The sequence below is a fragment of the Haliotis rufescens genome, unplaced genomic scaffold (genome assembly GCF_023055435.1).
Source record: "Haliotis rufescens isolate VD_foot unplaced genomic scaffold, xgHalRufe1.0.p SCAF_2, whole genome shotgun sequence".
NCBI classification, from domain to species: Eukaryota; Metazoa; Mollusca; class Gastropoda; order Lepetellida; family Haliotidae; genus Haliotis; species Haliotis rufescens.
In genome coordinates, this window is record NW_025963890.1 from 23,786,555 (window position 1) to 23,805,029 (window position 18,475).

The 18,475-nt window shown below is 39.6% G+C and overlaps 2 protein-coding genes across 7 annotated transcripts in view; one reads left to right on the forward strand and one right to left on the reverse strand.

Moving 5' to 3' along the window:
* Positions 1–18,475, reverse strand: part of LOC124146193 (putative ferric-chelate reductase 1) — a 34,326-nt gene that overhangs the window by 15,224 nt on the left and 627 nt on the right. The gene's annotated exons all lie outside the window — the stretch shown is intronic.
* LOC124146190 (otoferlin-like) overlaps positions 14,146–18,475 on the forward strand; it is a 243,900-nt gene continuing 239,570 nt past the window's right edge. For 4 of the 6 annotated variants that reach the window (XM_046516363.2, XM_046516365.2, XM_046516366.2 and 1 more), the window contains exon 1: positions 14,147–14,491. In XM_046516363.2, the coding sequence (XP_046372319.2) occupies positions 14,413–14,491 (79 nt within the window). In that variant the 5' untranslated portion in view covers positions 14,147–14,412. Of the gene's footprint in view, positions 14,492–18,475 lie in introns of all 6 variants that reach the window. The other 2 variants (XM_048399771.1, XM_046516364.2) reach the window with 1 other exon arrangement.

The following is an 18,475-nucleotide window of genomic DNA, read 5'->3' on the forward strand; positions in this document are numbered from 1 at the left end:
ATAGTGTACACATTGTTTTCAGCATAGTGTACACATTGTTTTCAGCACAGTGTACACATTGTTTTCAGCACAGTATACACATTGTTTTCAGCATAGTGTACACATTGTTTTCAGCACAGAATACACATTGTTTTCAGCACAGTATACACATTGTTTTCAGCACAGTGTACACATTGTTTTCAGCATAGTGTACACATTGTTTTCAGCAGAGTGTACACATTCTTTTCAGCATAGTGTACACATTCTTTTCAGCACAGTATACACATTGTTTTCAGCACAATATACACATTGTTTTCAGCACAGTTTACACATTGTTTTCAGCATAGTATACACATTGTTTTCAGCATAGTGTACACATTCTTTTCAGCAGAGTGTACACATTCTTTTCAGCATAGTGTACACATTGTTTTCAGCACAGTATACACATTGTTTTCAGCATAGTGTACACATTGTTTTCAGCACAGTGTACACATTGTTTTCAGCATAGTGTACACATTGTTTTCAGCATAGTGTACACATTGTTTACAGCACGATGTACACATTGTTTTCAGCATAGTGTACACATTGTTTTCAGCACAGAATACACATTGTTTTCAGCACAGTATACACATTGTTTTCAGCACAGTGTACACATTGTTTTCAGCATAGTGTACATATTGTTTACAGCACAGTGTACACATTGTTTTCAGCACAGTGTACACATTGTTTTCAGCACAGTGTACACATTGTTTTCAGCATAGTGTACACATTGTTTTCAGCATAGTGTACACATTGTTTTCAGCACAGTGTACACATTGTTTTCAGCACAGTGTACACATTGTTTTCAGCATAGTGTACACATTGTTTTCAGCACAGTGTACACATTGTTTTCAGCACAGTGTACACATTGTTTTCAGCATAGTGTACACATTGTTTACAGCACAATGTACACATTGTTTTCAGCATAGTGTACACATTGTTTTTGGCACAGATGGTGTGGGATATTGATGATAACATCAAACTGGTGTCTGGTCTAGGTTTAAGTATCAGCAGGCTGTAGTGATATAGCTAGAATATTGCTGTGGCACAAACATGACATTTGCACCAGGAGTGCTGTATTGAACATAGTAGTTGTGTTAAGTGCACACAATCTGGTGGAAACTTCCATACCGAGAAGGTTGTTAGCATCCATGTCTTCCCTCCCAGCAGTGACAACCATCTGGACCTTCACATACTGCAGTTGATTTGTTGTTTCAGATGCATGAACAACCAGAGACATATCTGTCTGGAATCAAAGGGTGGTAGTTTGTCCTAATTATGGCTCTTCAGGTTAGACTACTTGCTATCCACAAGTTGCACTTTGTCCTTACCTTCCACAGCTTTGTCAGTATGATTCATTTCTATTGACCTCCTTCAAACAAATCAAGTTTTCACTATCAGTGATTATGTGAAGTACAGGAAGGCTGCAGTGCTGAGGTCATGGTTGCTGTTTCTCCTTCCCTGTTAAGGGGCATAGTGTTCTTCTCCTATTACTGCTTCTACTCGACTTTCATCCTTGCAATCTATAATTCTGTTTCCAGACAGCATTTGAAGTGATGCAGGTTTCAACTCTGCCTTTGGTAATATGCCTTTCTCTTTGGTTCTATCTATGGCTGTCAATAATAACTCTTTACATGCACTCACGGTTTCATTTATCTGCAGCTGTGCATGATACAGGTCCCCAGTGAGATCACCTCCCTTTGAAAACCTCAATGTCTTTGTTTCATGGAAGTTAACAATTTGCAGGTTGTTAATGCTGCTAATGTGTTGTAGGTTCAGTTTCTTAGCAAGGTTTTCCAAAACTTTAACTCTGCAACCACAGTGGCCATTGATGTTAATTTTGTAAGGTACCTGAGGCTTCGTTGTTCGTCAAACAGGTACAGTTCAAGGGTTTATCAGTTCATTCTTTGGGTGGGGGCACGGGTGACCCAGTCGTCTGAGGTGCCGCAATTCGCTGTGCAGAGTTGCGTCCCTTGGTCACGCCAGAAACCTTTGATTGTGGGTTCGAATCCCAGTTCGCCCCGATTATGTTCCTAGGTTTGTCAGCACCATACCAGTGCTAGTGGGTCTCACCGAAGTGGTAAACGTCTGAGACCTGCATCACTTCGGGTTTTCCTCCCACATTAAGCTGACATGCCACAATATAACTGGAATACTGTTAAAAGCGGCATTAAACCTCACTCACTCACTCACTCACTCACCCACCCACCCACCCACTCACTCACTCACTCACTCACTCACCCACTCACTCACTTTTTTATTCAGGGAACTCTAAAAGGGAATCTTCTTTCGCCTTGTTTGCCAATTGTGCCACCAACTGCCAAACATTTGGAATGTATCCAAAGACTTCCCATATTCAGTAGACTTGGTTAAAAGCAATAGCATTGACATACTGAAGTATATCATGAATATGATGGCATAATCTATTAGAACAGCATTTTTATACAGGACATTGTCATGGATTATAGTGTATTTTCCCTGAAACTAACTACCCAGTTAAAAATGCAAAGTGATAAAAGGTGTTTCAGACTTGGACCTTTTCAATAAAAATATCTTTAGAGTTCGCAGGAGACTTGGAGAATGAAGACTTATATATGATACACCATAGCAGCGTGACAAGACAGCCATGCATGTGGGACACAATGCACTTGTAGCACCGAGAGAAGGTTACCTGAATACCAAATGGACTAATGGTCACGCCTTATGACTATAACAATACTATCTGAATCATCCTTCCAGGTTTGGATTTCCTTGTCTCTGTTGATTTATCCTATTGATGTTAACAGCAATTTGTGTTCTTCAATCAGTACGCTACCTTGCATCCCATGTTTCAGCATGTGAATTATTCAGCTCTATCATTTACTCTTGAGTGAGAAACTATTGATTCTATGTGATTAGAAGTAAATAGTCAAAGCTCAACACTTCTTGATGTGAGAAGGCTAAATCTGTTGATAAATGTTTGCGATTGAAAACAGTCATCTGACATTTCATGCGAAATTTTCCTGAAGCACATCAATCATTTACAAGCACTGGAAATGAAGATTAGAATTCGGGTTGAGGTTGTCTATTTTGTGGATGTCAGGTTGAATGCTATGAGAAACCCTTACCGCTACCTGCACATGCATGTAAAGTTGGTGCTGAAAACACTAGGAGTATTATTTGAAGTGTTGGCTATTACAGATTTATTACATATAAAATGATAAATAAGAAGCTGGCAGGTTGTGTGGTATTTCCTACATGAGGATGAAATACCAGCCACAACATGAATTAAGCTTTATGTTTTTTCATTAGGCTTTATCTTGTAACCATGACACAGGACCCACATTTCTATATATTTTTATATAATTGCAAAAAAATGTTCTCAGAAACATGTGTTGCACAGTGTGGATCCCATATAATTATGATTTATTTAACTTCCCGATGGAGTGTGCATCTCAAAATGTCGTATGACTACATATTTCCCATCAGTATATAGCCAATGTGAAGTGATGCAGCCAAGAATCAGGGACTTTGACAAGATGCTACTCAGTATGATACAAACAGCAAGTGAATTAACTCCAATGACAGGTCGCATATTGTTAGGGTGAAGTGAAAGGGTCCTGGCAAGAAACAACAGGCAGTCACAGCTAACTGTGATGTTTATAACCAATGTTGGTCTACCAACTCATATTTGATTATGTAGATCAATGTCAATTAATGATTACCCTAATTATAGAGTGACAAAGTCTTAGTTTCATCGTCTCGGCCAAGGCTGGAAATGTCCGCCAGATCCTGCAGCATACCCCTCCTTTAGCTGTCATATCACTACATTGTAACCTTGCTGTATGACACCATAGGGACATCAGGACCGCCCCAATCACATGTAGAGACAGGGGGAAATACTTAAAAGTGCACATTTTCTTTAATATTTCGTAACAAGAATCACATTGCTTAAGAAGTGTCTATGACTTTACCAAGACACATTACATGCTATTTTGTAGATGTTGTATTATTGATATTCTTCTATGGATAGGTGTTTTATTGGATAAAATGTGTTTACCACTGCATCTATATACTCTAACACTCCCAGTGGAAATGTGCTGTAGTTATAGTCCTGTAAAGTGGAAGTCAACATACCTCACTGGACTTGCCAGGGAACAGTTTGCAATACACCATGATATACTGCTGAATTAATTCCTTTTGATTTCTTCAGTTGGATTTCAGATGAAATAATTCAGTGTTTTTCAAAACTATTTGCTGTGCATAATTCAAAGACCAGAGTAATGATGATGAACATTGATCGCTGTTGCTTGTGTAAACAATAATAATGGTGCTGTTTTATATTCTCTTGATGTTAAATACACTATTATCCTTCTTGTGATAAGAAGCGTGTTTACTTTTCTGCCAATCAGTAGCACATTAGTAACGAATTTCCGGGAAACTCAAAGGTGGGTTTTGCGGAGGTGGGTGATGATGTGTCACATGTAGTCATTGCAGCGAGCATGAGGCCTGGTGCCTGTGGATGAATGGTGGATCCAAACAGGGTTGTTGAACTAGTGACAGTGATTTCTTACACACCTGTGGGTGAAAAACCCAATTGATAAAACTCGTATCAAACATGTGTGAGATCAAATTCCAGGCCCGTGATTGGCTACTCCATGCTGATGACCTGAGGTCAGATTATGACGGACTACTTTCCTGAATGTAGTCATTGATAAGTTGCTCTTTCTTCAGTTGAATGTTCACCAATGTCTTTGTTGAACCACAGGACCGTGTAATAATAATAATAAAAATAAACAAACTCATTCTCGTCTGCAAGTTTGTTTCTTAATATTATCAGTTACATTGTCTGTTGTTATGTTGTTAAGCCCCCTGGATGCCACAGCAACATATATGTCCCTCTTCAATCCTCACTTCGAAGACGAATAAAATTAAAAGTACATCACGCAAAACTAATACACTTCAAGGTTTTGAATTCCCTCTTCTGTGATATCATTCATTGTCATTTTAGGCAAACAAAAATTACTGAAAGTGACTTCTGAAAATTAGGTACATCATTAATCTCGCCAAATCACAATTCATTGCATTGTTTACTGTGTGTTTAGAAATCTCAATATTGGATATTTTCTTAAAGAATTATATTTCAAAAATAGCATCTTAGTGATGACGGGTATCTTTTTTTCATCAAATCACTAATAATATTTCTGAAATGTCGTCGATAAGCCTAGAATCGTTTAGAATGTATTTGAAAATACGCATACACAAACGCCGAAGTGTACATTCTGCCATATTGGATTGTGTTTACAAAATGCAAGTTATGACGCCTATTAGATCACGTATATTGCAAACTCAGGTGTGACACATGCATCCCTGAATTTTGTAAAAGCCGGCCACCGGTGGTGATGTCATACAGAAGTAAACATTCTTGTACATATTTGGTAATTTCTAAGAGGTGAAAACTTTTAACTCAGCATTCAGTGTGTTCATTGTTTTTGTCTAGTTTGCACTATCATCATCTTTGTGTAGGGTCACATTATATATGCGTAGATCTAGTAAGCAGTACGTTGGATGACGTCACTCATGGCTTTAGTGTTATATACTCTTCAAAAAAAGAAACTTGACATAGATGTAAAACCACTTTTTGCCAAATATCTAAAATAATTACATTAAATGAGAACCAAATAAGTCCAACAGAAAGTCGATGTGTCTATAATTTGCGAAAAACACATGCAAAGCACATAAACGTAGAGTTTGGGGATCAATTTTACAGCTTCATCCAAATGCAACTGCCTGTAAAAAACGTGCAGCACAGGATCCTGCATTTAGGCATGCAGGCCCCCCTGCTGAATGGGTATAAAAATCCACATCAACGGCTGTTCATACAGTCCTTATAATGACAGTAGAGGTGGTGACAGAATGCCAAGACTGAATGCAGCTCAACGGAACAACGCCATTGGGAGATTACAAGCTGGAGCAACTCAGCAAGAAGTGGCCAGGCACTTTGGCATATCCAGACAGACAATCTCCGCACTGTGGACCCGATACAACAACACCAACAGAGTTGACGACAAACCAAGGTCAGGAAGACCAAGGGTGACAACCCAAGCACAAGATCGACACCTCCGAGACCGCACTACCACAGCCACGTCTACAACCACACAGATACCTGGGGTACGCAGAATATCAGATCAAACGGTATGCAACAGACTGAGGGAGGCTGGACTTTTTGCACGAAGACCTATTCGACGTCATGTATTGACCCCACGTCATCTGGCGGACCGTCTGCTTTGGTGCCAACAGAGGGTTAGATGGGCACGTGCAAGGTGGAGAAATGTACTGTTATTGACGAGTCCCGTTTCCTACTCACACAAGCTGATGGGCGCACACGTGTCTACAGACGTCAGGGTGAACGTTACGCCCCCAACTGTGTGCAGCAGGTTGTCCCATTTGGCGGCCGGAGTGTCATGGTATGGGCCAGAATTCATCACGGTGGTAGGACGCCTCTCGTGCATGTGGCAGGTGCATTGACAGGTGTGCGCTACAGAGACTTGATCCTACAGCCTTACATTCTTCCTCACGTCAACGTTCATGGCGGACAGTTCCAGCAGGACAACGCTCGAACGCATATTGCACGTGTTTGTCAGGACTTTCTCCAGCACAACAACATCCAGACATTACCTTGGCCAGCCCGGTCACCAGATTTGTCCCCGATTGAGAATCTGTGGGACGAGTTGGATCAATGCGTTCGCAGAAGGAATCCACCGCCCCAAACACTTCTGGCACTTCTTGATGCACTTCAGCATGAATGGCAGCACATCCAACAGCGTGTTATTGACAACTTGATTGCACCTATGGGTCGTCGGTGTCAAGCGGTGATTGATGCACGTGGTGGGCAGAACCGATACTGACATTTTCTGTACCCCTGAGACATTAACTGTATCGTGTACGTGTGTCTGTCTAGGTAACACAGTTAATGTTTTGAACATTGTGTACATTGATCTTCAAACAGTGTTTAAATTATGGTTTCTGTGTCCTATTTTTAAACAATCGCATTATATTACATTTTGAAAATCAGTGTTAAGTTTCTTTTTTTGAAGAGTATATATTAATGAGCTACTGCGATCATGAGAATAAACAAAATGCATCTAAGGTGCGATTTTAGGGTGTGTCAGATCTTACAACTTGTTATTTCAAAGCATATCTAACTCACTTTCACTTATTGGATACGTAACACATCAATGATGCCTTGAATAATTGCTTTTTCAAGACGTTGACCTTATAGAAGGCCTACATTGTAAGTGTGTACTACGACTAAAATGGTCCATGTAAATTGGTTAAAATGTGAAATGTAAAATCGTACACAATAATTATGATATATATATGAGATTTTAATAGAAGCTGAAGTAAAATCTCTGTCACATTGTAACATCTTGGCATGTCCTACCTTCCTTTCGGCTGTACATATGAACATAGTTGCCTTCATGCCTATGCTGTGCCTGCTTGAAGGAGATAGCCTGCATGCCACCATCAAAACTGTGTCTTGGAGAATATAGCATGTATTTTTATGGGGCAATTAAACATTTGTCCTGATGTGAGTTCAAAATGTGAGTTGTGTTATAATCTGATTGGTTAAAATTGTGTTAAAGTATTTGCAGCGAGAAATCCTTCTGACTACTTGCCAGTTTCTGCAAATGAATACTTTCTTGTTAATATTTAAATCTTCTCGGCTCATATATGTAATAGACACTGCGTTTCATCAATTTAGATCCAACTGCATCAAATATTGATTGGAAACCTTCGCTGTTATTGATTCAACATTCTCCCATCAGCAGGATGTTCGGTTGTCAGGAAAGCATATGATGTCATTCATTGTTACATGATGTAACTGCATTGCAGAATCCGCAGCGAGCGGTATGGTGGCAACTATTCTTGTCCATGGTCTGTATGGTGGCAACTATTCTTGACCATGATCGGTATGGTGGCAACTATTCTTGACCATGATCGGTATGGTGGCAACTATTCTTGACCATGATCCGTATGGTGGCAACTATTCTTGACCATGATCGGTATGGTGGCAACTATTCTTGACCATGATCTGTATGGTGGCAACTATTCTTGACCATGATCCGTATGGTGGCAACTATTCTTGACCATGATCCGTATGGTGGCAACTATTCTTGACCATGATCGGTATGGTGGCAACTATTCTTGACCATGATCGGTATGGTGGCAACTATTCTTGACCATGATCCGTATGGTGGCAACTATTCTTGACCATGATCCGTATGGTGGCAACTATTCTTGACCATGATCGGTATGGTGGCAACTATTCTTGACCATGATCCGTATGGTGGCAACTATTCTTGACCATGATCGGTATGGTGGCAACTATTCTTGACCATGATCGGTATGGTGGCAACTATTCTTGACCATGATCCGTATGGTGGCAACTATTCTTGACCATGATCCGTATGGTGGCAACTATTCTTGACCATGATCCGTATGGTGGCAACTATTCTTGACCATGATCGGTATGGTGGCAACTATTCTTGACCATGATCCGTATGGTGGCAACTATTCTTGACCATGATCCGTATGGTGGCAACTATTCTTGACCATGATCTGTATGGTGGCAACTATTCTTGACCATGATCGGTATGGTGGCAACTATTCTTGACCATGATCGGTATGGTGGCAACTATTCTTGACCATGATCCGTATGGTGGCAACTATTCTTGACCATGATCCGTATGGGGGCTGTAGTGTCATGGTGAGAGGCAGTATCACACATGGCAGAACTGATTTGGTTATTGTGAATGGACATTTGATTAGCCAGTGACATGCTGACAACATTCTGCATCCTGAAGTTTGAACTGCAAGATGGCAATGTCAGGTCCTCACCGATTATCTCCAATGAGAAGGCACACAGACAATAGACTGGCCCACTGAGTCCCCTGACTTGTCCCCAATGGGACATCTGTGGGATCTTCTCGGGCGGAGAGAGTAAGCCAGAAACCTAGCACCCTCAAACATGACATTGGGTAGCCCTTCAGGCAGAATGGCAGGTAATACCAAGGGCAACCATATGCAAGTTTATCAACAGTATGCCATCAGGTTGTCATATACAGATATTGATCTACACTCCCAAAGTCAAACACCTTCAAAACTGCAAAATCAAAACCATTATCTAATGAAATGCTTTTGAATATGACAACTCTTTTCTCTGAAGTTAATTTCTTCATCAATACTGATATTTGTTTTTTAAAAACTCTTGGCTGTGATGTAAGAGTCCGGAACTAATTATACAGAAGAAAGCACAATTGTTCTGGGACAACCAGGAAAGAAATACTTCAAAGCAATTCAACTTCTTGCATCAACCCTGGCATTTGGTGGGCTGTTTATGTTGCCATGGGAATCCCTTCAGAAATGGAAGACTTTTGTGGGCGTAGATAGAAAAAATGGCAATATCATCCACACTTCAGTATAAATTTGATCTTTGGTATTGCCATGGGAGATGGCGAACCATCAAGCACTTTCTGTTTGTGTGTTAATTGCATTTTACAATTGAGAGTATTAGATCAGGATAATACAGCTGTAGAGAGTAGAATGTGAACTGTAGACATGCTGTTTGTTGAATATGTATCAGCATAAGTTGCATTAGGTCTATTGGTTTGTTAATTGCCATATTTGAAAGGGCTTGTAGGCTGTTGTCAGTTAGGATGAGACAGAACAATTGATGAGCAAGGAAGTATAAAAAATATTCCAGATATTATATAATTAAAAAATCCCGATTTATATGTACAAAGTCCATGAAAAGGCTTTCTTAAGCTTTAGAATACAAACCACAAAACCTTTTCCATATTCACAAGAAATGATCTAAACCCACTTAGAACATCAATTGTTAATTGTGTATGTTCAGGTCCATCTGATATCCATGTTACAGAGACATGAATAATTAAATTAAACACAGCATCTCCAGTTCTGCTTGGTACCAGTGTCTCCATCACCATCAGTAACATCTTACACTACAGTGTGTCTCCACCACCATCAGTAACACCTTACACTACAGTGTGCCTCCACTACTGTCAGTAACATCTTATACTACAGTGTGTCTCCACCACCATCAGTAACATCTTACACTACAGTGTGCCTCCACTACTGTCAGTAACATCTTACACTACAGTGTGCCTCCACTACTGTCAGTAACATCTTACACTACAGTGTGCCTCCACTACTGTCAGTAACATCTTACACTGCAGTGTGTCTCCACTACCATCAGTAACATCTTACACTGCAGTGTGTCTCCACTACTGTCAGTAACATCTTACACTACAGTGTGTCTCCACCACCATCAGTAACATCTTACACTACAGTGTGTCTCCACCACCATCAGTAACATCTTACACTACAGTGTGTCTCCACCACCATCAGTAACACCTTACACTACAGTGTATCTCCACTACTGTCAGTAACATCTTACACTACAGTGTGTCTCCACCACCATCAGTAACATCTTACACTACAGTGTGTCTCCACTACTGTCAGTAACATCTTACACTACAGTGTGTCTCCACCACTGTCAGTAACATCTTACACTACAGTGTGTCTCCACCACCATCAGTAACATCTTAAACTACAGTGTGTCTCCACCACCATCAGTAACATCTTACACGACAGTGTGTCTCCACTACTGTCAGTAACATCTTACACTGCAGTGTGTCTCCACCACCATCAGTAACATCTTACACTACAGTGTGTCTCCACTACTGTCAGTAACATCTTACACTACAGTGTTTCTCCGCTACTGTCAGTAACATCTTACACTACAGTGTGTCTCCACTACTGTCAGTAACATCTTACACTACAGTGTATCTCCACTACCATCAGTAACATCTTACACTACAGTGTGTCTCCACTACTGTCAGTAACATCTTACACTACAGTGTGCCTCCACTACTGTCAGTAACATCTTACACTACAGTGTATCTCCACTACTGTCAGTAACATCTTACACTACAGTGTGCCTCCACTACTGTCAGTAACATCTTACACTACAGTGTGTCTCCACCACCATCAGTAACATCTTACACTACAGTGTGTCTCCACTACTGTCAGTAACATCTTACACTACAGTGTGCCTCCACTACTGTCAGTAACATCTTACACTACAGTGTGTCCCCACGACCATCAGTAACATCTTACACGACAGTGTGTCTCCACTACTGTCAGTAACATCTTATACTACAGTGTGCCTCCACCACTGTCAGTAACATCTTACACTACAGTGTGCCTCCACTGCTGTCAGTAACATCTTGCACTACAGTGTGCCTCCACTACTGTCATTAACATCTTACACTACATTGTGTCTCCACTACTGTCAGTAACATCTTACACTACAGTGTGCCTCCACTGCTGTCAGTAACATCTTCCACTACAGTGTGTCTCCACCACCATCAGTAACATCTTACACTACAGTGTGTCTCCACTACGATCAGTAACATCTTATACTACAGTGTGTCTCCACTACTGTCAGTAACATCTTACACTTCAGTGTGTCTCCAGCACCATCAGTAACATCTTACACTACAGTGTGTCTCCACCACCATCAGTAACATCTTACACTACAGTGTGTCTCCACCACCATCAGTAACACCTTACACTACAGTGTGTCTCCAGCACCATCAGTAACATCTTACACTACAGTGTGCCTCCACCACTGTCAGTAACATCTTACACTACAGTGTGTTTCCATTACTGTCAGTAACACCTTACACTACAGTGTATCTCCACTACCATCAGTAACATCTTACACTACAGTGTGCCTCCACTACTGTCAGTAACATCTTACGCTACAGTGTGTCTCCATCACCATCAGTAACATCTTCCACTACAGTGTGTCTCCACTACCATCAGTAACATCTTACACTACAGTGTGTCTCCATCACCATCAGTAACATCTTACACTACAGTGTGCCTCCACTACTGTCAGTAACATCTTACACTGCAGTGTGTCTCCACCACCATCAGTAACATCTTACACTACAGTGTGCCTCCACTACTGTCAGTAACATCTTCCACTACAGTGTGTCTCCACTACTGACAGTAACATCTTACACTATAGTGTGCCTCCACTACTGTCAGTAACATCTTACACTACAGTGTGTTTCCATTACTGTCAGTAACATCTTACACTACAGTGTGTCTCCACTACTGTCAGAAACATCTTACACTACAGTGTGCCTCCACTACTGTCAGTAACATCTTACACTACAGTGTGCCTCCACTACTGTCAGAAACATCTTACACTACAGTGTGCCTCCACTACTGTCAGTAACATCTTACACTACAGTGTGCCTCCACTACTGTCAGTAACATCTTACACTACAGTGTGCCTCCACTACTGTCAGTAACATCTTACACTACAGTGTGTCTCTAGTACTGTCAGTAACATCTTACACTTCAGTGTGTCTCCACCACCATCAGTAACATCTTACACTACAGTGTGTTTCCATTACTGTCAGTAACATCTTATACTACAGTGTGTCTCCACTACCATCAGTAACATCTTACACTACAGTGTGTCTCCACTACTGTCAGTAACATCTTACACTACAGTGTGCCTCCACTACTGTCAGTAACATCTTACACTACAGTGTGTCTCTAGTACTGTCAGTAACATCTTACACTTCAGTGTGTCTCCACCACCATCAGTAACATCTTACACTACAGTGTGTTTCCATTACTGTCAGTAACATCTTATACTACAGTGTGTCTCCACTACCATCAGTAACATCTTACACTACAGTGTGTTTCCATTACTGTCAGTAACATCTTGTACTACAGTGTGTCTCCACTACCATCAGTAACATCTTACACTACACTACACCATGTCAGCCATTATGGCCATGACTCAGCACCTTTCTGCCAAAATGTATTGAATATTTTTGTATTTTTTGTTGGTAATGGAGCTGCTACAAATATGTTTATTGTGTGATATCTTAAATGTTTACCTTAATTTGACCTTCGCACTTCAACCATGGTCTAGTTTCCCTCAAATTGCGCTCCAGGCTGTGTCAACATCATCTACTCAGAAAGCACAGGATCAATGAAGTTTGAATTTTACAAGCTTGTTCCCACCAATAATGACGCATGAATTTATTCAAGAGATCCAAAACCAATTTTCACTATGACACTATCTCTTTTAAACATATTAAGCAGTTGACAACACACCTATGTAAACCTTTAAGACATATTTTTTTCCATATTTGTCTGCACTAAACACTCTGCATTTTTGTTTGTATCAAATTTGGCATCTAACATTGTTTTGTGCCAGGCCAAACTTGAATTTGTATGTACCCAGTATGTATTCAGAGAACATTGTATTGTGTGGCTACAATCTTTCGTATAATAATGATGCTGATTATGTAAATTGTTAACAAAGTATGAACACTGTGGCTGTTACATAGTACAAGTAATCCAGGAAGCAGTTCTGGTACAGTGACAAATTTCAGTTTCATTTTCATGGGCTCGGTACATCACAATATTGTCAAACCACATCAGCATGAGCTTTGTCTAATTCATACTGGAAGGAAATCAATATTCTAATCTGCCCTCATTTACCTTGCCAACTCCCACACAACATAGTTATTGTCGTATATCACTAGTTAAAGAACCATGTTGGATATCCCAAATAACCAGGAGACTCTTCCTAAAATACCCTTCTGATGTAATTGTTCAGTTTGTATTCACAAATGTTATCCATCACTGATAATGAAAGGGGTCCAGATCAGAAACTTACTATGAGGTAATGCTGATGATGCCATGTTCTAGTGACTGCAGCCACTTCAATCCTGTGTTGGACCTCACAACTCCACCCACCCATTGCATCCTACCACCACATCACACAAGCTTCCATTGGTCAAAGAATATGCATGGCCAGGTGACAGGTGTGCCTGCAGGATCATCTCCTAATCCCCTGTGTCTACAGGATACAGAAGGGCTAGAAATGTAACCATAACAACCTCAAATACTTTGATAGTGTCAGTTGAAAGTTGTGAGCTTTTGCGCAGACCCATTATTCCAGGGAGATGTGTGCCCTGTTTTGTGTGGAGAAATCAATAGCCCTGTTCCATTGACTAAGCAGAGTAAGTAAAGACAGAAGGCTTATCGCTTGCAGGGGGGCACTACACTTACTGGAACAGCAAGTCCATGAATTATGTACGTACGTTGGTAATGCTTGATTCCTACACATGGCTCTGCAGTGGCCCAGAGTGAATCAGTGAGGGAAGCGGTTGGCATCGTTTCTCTGGCATCGCTACAGCACAGGACGGTTGTACACACACAGCCAGAGCTGTGACAGTCAGTGAGGTTGGTCTGTTGCACATGGATCTACTTTAGAGGGACACTACAATAAGGATGGCTTTGATACTGCACCTCAAATATGCAGAAAATTTACGGGGGAAAGCGGATCGCCTTGCCAAAGTATCATTCCGAGGTGAGTGAGGTTAATCTGTTCAATTTGTCACATTGATTTTCAAAATCTCTCCATCTGAAAGATAGCTGTGACAATTTGATCATGCAGAGTGATATTTGTTGTCATGGACATGTTTTTGCATGTGGTTTTCATTGGCATTTACATGTCATATGTGAAAGAAATATATGTTGGATACAAACATGTAACCAGATTCTTAATTCTTAGTAAAGGATTTGATCATTGAGGTGGAATGCATGTTTAAGTCAATGATAATGTGCACACAATAATAATTATATTGTACGCTGTCAGATTATGTGGAATATAAGTGATACAAGCTTTTGCATTTTGGTCAGATATCTGTGTACTTTCGTGAGAGATTATTGTTGTTGCCCTGTGCTGATTTGCTTCAGCAAGCTTTGTCTAAGGGTGTCTGACAATAGGTGAAGTTTGTGTTACACCTGTAATGGTATACGTGCTATGTGTTCCGCTTCTTTGAGCACATTATCATGAAATACTTCCTGATCTGGTCTTTAGCATCTGACAGTCAGCATGTAGATGGTGAAACATGCTCAGACTTAATCTTTTTCAGCATATTTTTATTGATCTCAAATCACAATGCCTAAGTCATTTTTACATATTTCTTAGTTATTTATAATTGGTAGTTATTTTACAAATAATAGAAATAACTGGATATCATGTGTGCACAAATATTTCCTAACATCACTTTCTTATACACATAAATCCATTTTATGATATTATTTAACATAAATGTTTAAATGGTAATCACACTGTTACTGGTGGGAGCAGTTGTGATGTACGAATCACCTACCACCATTCTGCTTTGATCCCCCTATATCACTTAGGCTGCTAACACAAGAACCTTAGCCAGTGTCAAAGGCGGTATTGGTTAGCTTTGAGTTACTGACCTGGAAGATTAAAATGTTGGTTGTTTTTCATGAAAATAGAATTTGTTACAGAAAATTGCCATCGGAGAGAAATGAGTATTCCCTTAGAGACCAGTATTGTAATATGTGCCTCACAATATTGAGATATGCTACCTTTTTTAACCATCTTTGGTTAATGCTTCACAAAAGAGAAATTGCACATCACATCCTATTTAATACATGGGGTAATTGAAATCATTGGAAGAATATTAAGCAGTGCCTCTGAGATGAACATTATGTGCTGTTGAAGCTAAGGATCAGAAGTAAAAAATGTCATCATACCCCTAGTGCAAGAAGACTATGCCATCTGGATCCAACCTTTTGGAATGGTGTACACATGTAGATAGACATGCATACCATCACATGAATCTTTCAATAATACAAACACCTGATAAAGTGGTTCTATTTCAAAGGTTTACAATTGAAGTGAGTGCAACACTGACAGCCAGTGTGATGGGTTTGTAAGTACTCGTATGTCATGTTATTTCCCATGTGTATTATTAGTTGAGTCACACAGCTCTCTCAGTATTATCTTCATGTAGGATGTCTTTTAGAGAATATTATCAAATTCTTTATTTGGCTCACATTTCTATTGTGCAAAGTTGTGAAAGAGTATAGTAACTTATGTGGTACCGATATCTTTCTAGAACCTATTCCCTTGGGTGCTGTAATGTTGTATCTATTGCACCTATTATTGATTCTGCATTCAATGCTATCCTCAGCAGAATATATATGTCATGAACATTTAATATGATTATTGGAAAGCATCTAATTCAGAGACATCAGTACAAGTTTCCTGTTGTTTGAATCATCAAAGTTATTTTTAACATATACCAGGATCGTTTTCTTCATTTGATGGTGAAATGATCAGTGTCTGTGTATTTGACATCATAATAATCACCATACATTTCCAAGACAGATTTGAACTTTTTTGTAGAAAGTAGGGCTGGGACAAATCCTAATGTACTACCCAGGTACCCGATACCCTATTACCCAACCCTACTGGGTACCCACATGTAGGTCTCAAGACTTTTGTTCAAAACGTCCGAATGGAAATTGTTTTACCACAGCCCTAAATACACTAAATCTATTTAGATATACATAAGAAATGATCTGATCATGAATGCACTGAAGTTGACTGAAGCTTCATCTGTTACTATATTAAAGTCAGTAGGAATGCATGCATAGTCAGAAAGAAATGCAAACATTAGCAACTTGTAGTGTAAACATGGAGGTTTATTGTTATTGGCGTTAAACAATATATCACATGACTAATATAGTGACTAACCATGGGTCCAGGTAGTTGTGTGGGTACCCGGGTCCTACTCAGGACCTACCTGACCCAAGTACCCGAGTTACTTCTCCCAGCTGTAGAAGAAATTTTTAAAGTTCTTCATACACCCTTGTCATGAGAGAAGCAGGGCAACCCCATTCTTGTTAATGCTCAAGTATGATATGGAACTATAGTTGGCGGAATGGAATATAAAAGTTAAAATCAAGATTTTGTAATGAAGATTATTTTTTCCTCTGATGGAGGAAAAGGTCATATAATGACGCAATGATACATTGCTAATGAGTTCTGCTGAATGCCAGGAACATGTACTGGAAATGACATACCAAACATTCTCTCCATCAAGTCCCTCTAGCAGTCAGCACCGTTGCTGTACTGCAGTATGCACATGGTAGTTTCAACAAGGGAGTCTCCAGCTGAAATAAAGGTGCTGTCAAATATTGAATATTGTGTTATTAAGCACATGGCTCTCTAGGCAGTTCTAGATGAATAAGTCGGACACTCACAGCCAGTGTCAGCAAAAACAGATTGTGTTTTGTCAGATGAAAGCAGCAGGGGTTTGTATCATGTACGTTCAAAGATTTCAGGGCATTCTGCTTGTATAATAATTCATGTGTTGAAGAAATAATGAAATGATAGGTTGACGTTAACTCAATTTCAGCATACCCTCCCTCACACAATGCAGCCATTGCAGAGATATCAAACTAAACATGCTTATTCCATGGTTCAATCAGTGCTGTGTAGTATGACATTCACCAAATAGTCCCAATGAAATTGATAATAATGCTATTCATCCTTATCCCTAAAGGTTTTTAGAAACACAACACTTCTAAGCTAAGGTGATATTTAAATTGGATTGAACCAAGTTTTGAAACTGTATATTGTAAGTCTTATATGGATATGGAACAATTGTTTTTACATAGTATCATTATTCCCAGCACCTGGTAAAACACATAAGTTGTTCCTGAATATCAGATACGTTTATTATTTATTTCTCAAAGGGGATATGAACTGATGATGACAGATCAAGAAATTGATGTATTTGTCATACTTGTGTTTCTGTTCCCTTGTTTCATATGTGACAGCAGTATACGCTGGATAACAACATGTAACCAGATTCTACTAATTTGCTTGTCAAGAATCGTTGTTGCATCAAACAGATAATTATAATTTCCATGCAGATAATATCCAACCTTTCAAGGTCACTAAGAAGATACATACATGCATTCTTCCAATGTGACCTTTATGCTGGCAAGACAAATACTGCTATAGGCGACTCTTGTCATTTGGAAACACAGGAAAACATTCTGGCCTCATTTAATAAATGGTTTCCACTGGCAATATTGCACTCAAATTACAGTATCAGCAAGAAAGGGCTTAAATATGCAATGAAAAAACAAAAAATATAATATTTGTTAGAGATTCATAATTTTATTAATCATATCTTGTTTAAAACATGTTGCTACATGGAAATTGTGCCACATATCTTTTCATTTAATCAATGTGATATAAGTATGACAATACTGCTGAGTTGTTCTTTGTGAGTTTCACTGAGTTTCATTTTGCTGGTCTTACAATCTGATATGGCAAATGAACATGTTAAGGCAATTTTGTCAATAAACTGTCAACTGAGTCAGGCTGACTTTCCTAAAGCAATCCTTCAATATGGACCATGAGATCACTTCCCTGGTAGATGCTCCTAAAGTTCTAATGTTTAATTCAGATGTTATAAAGTTCAGTGTGAAAAAGTGGATATTCTGTGTATGTGTA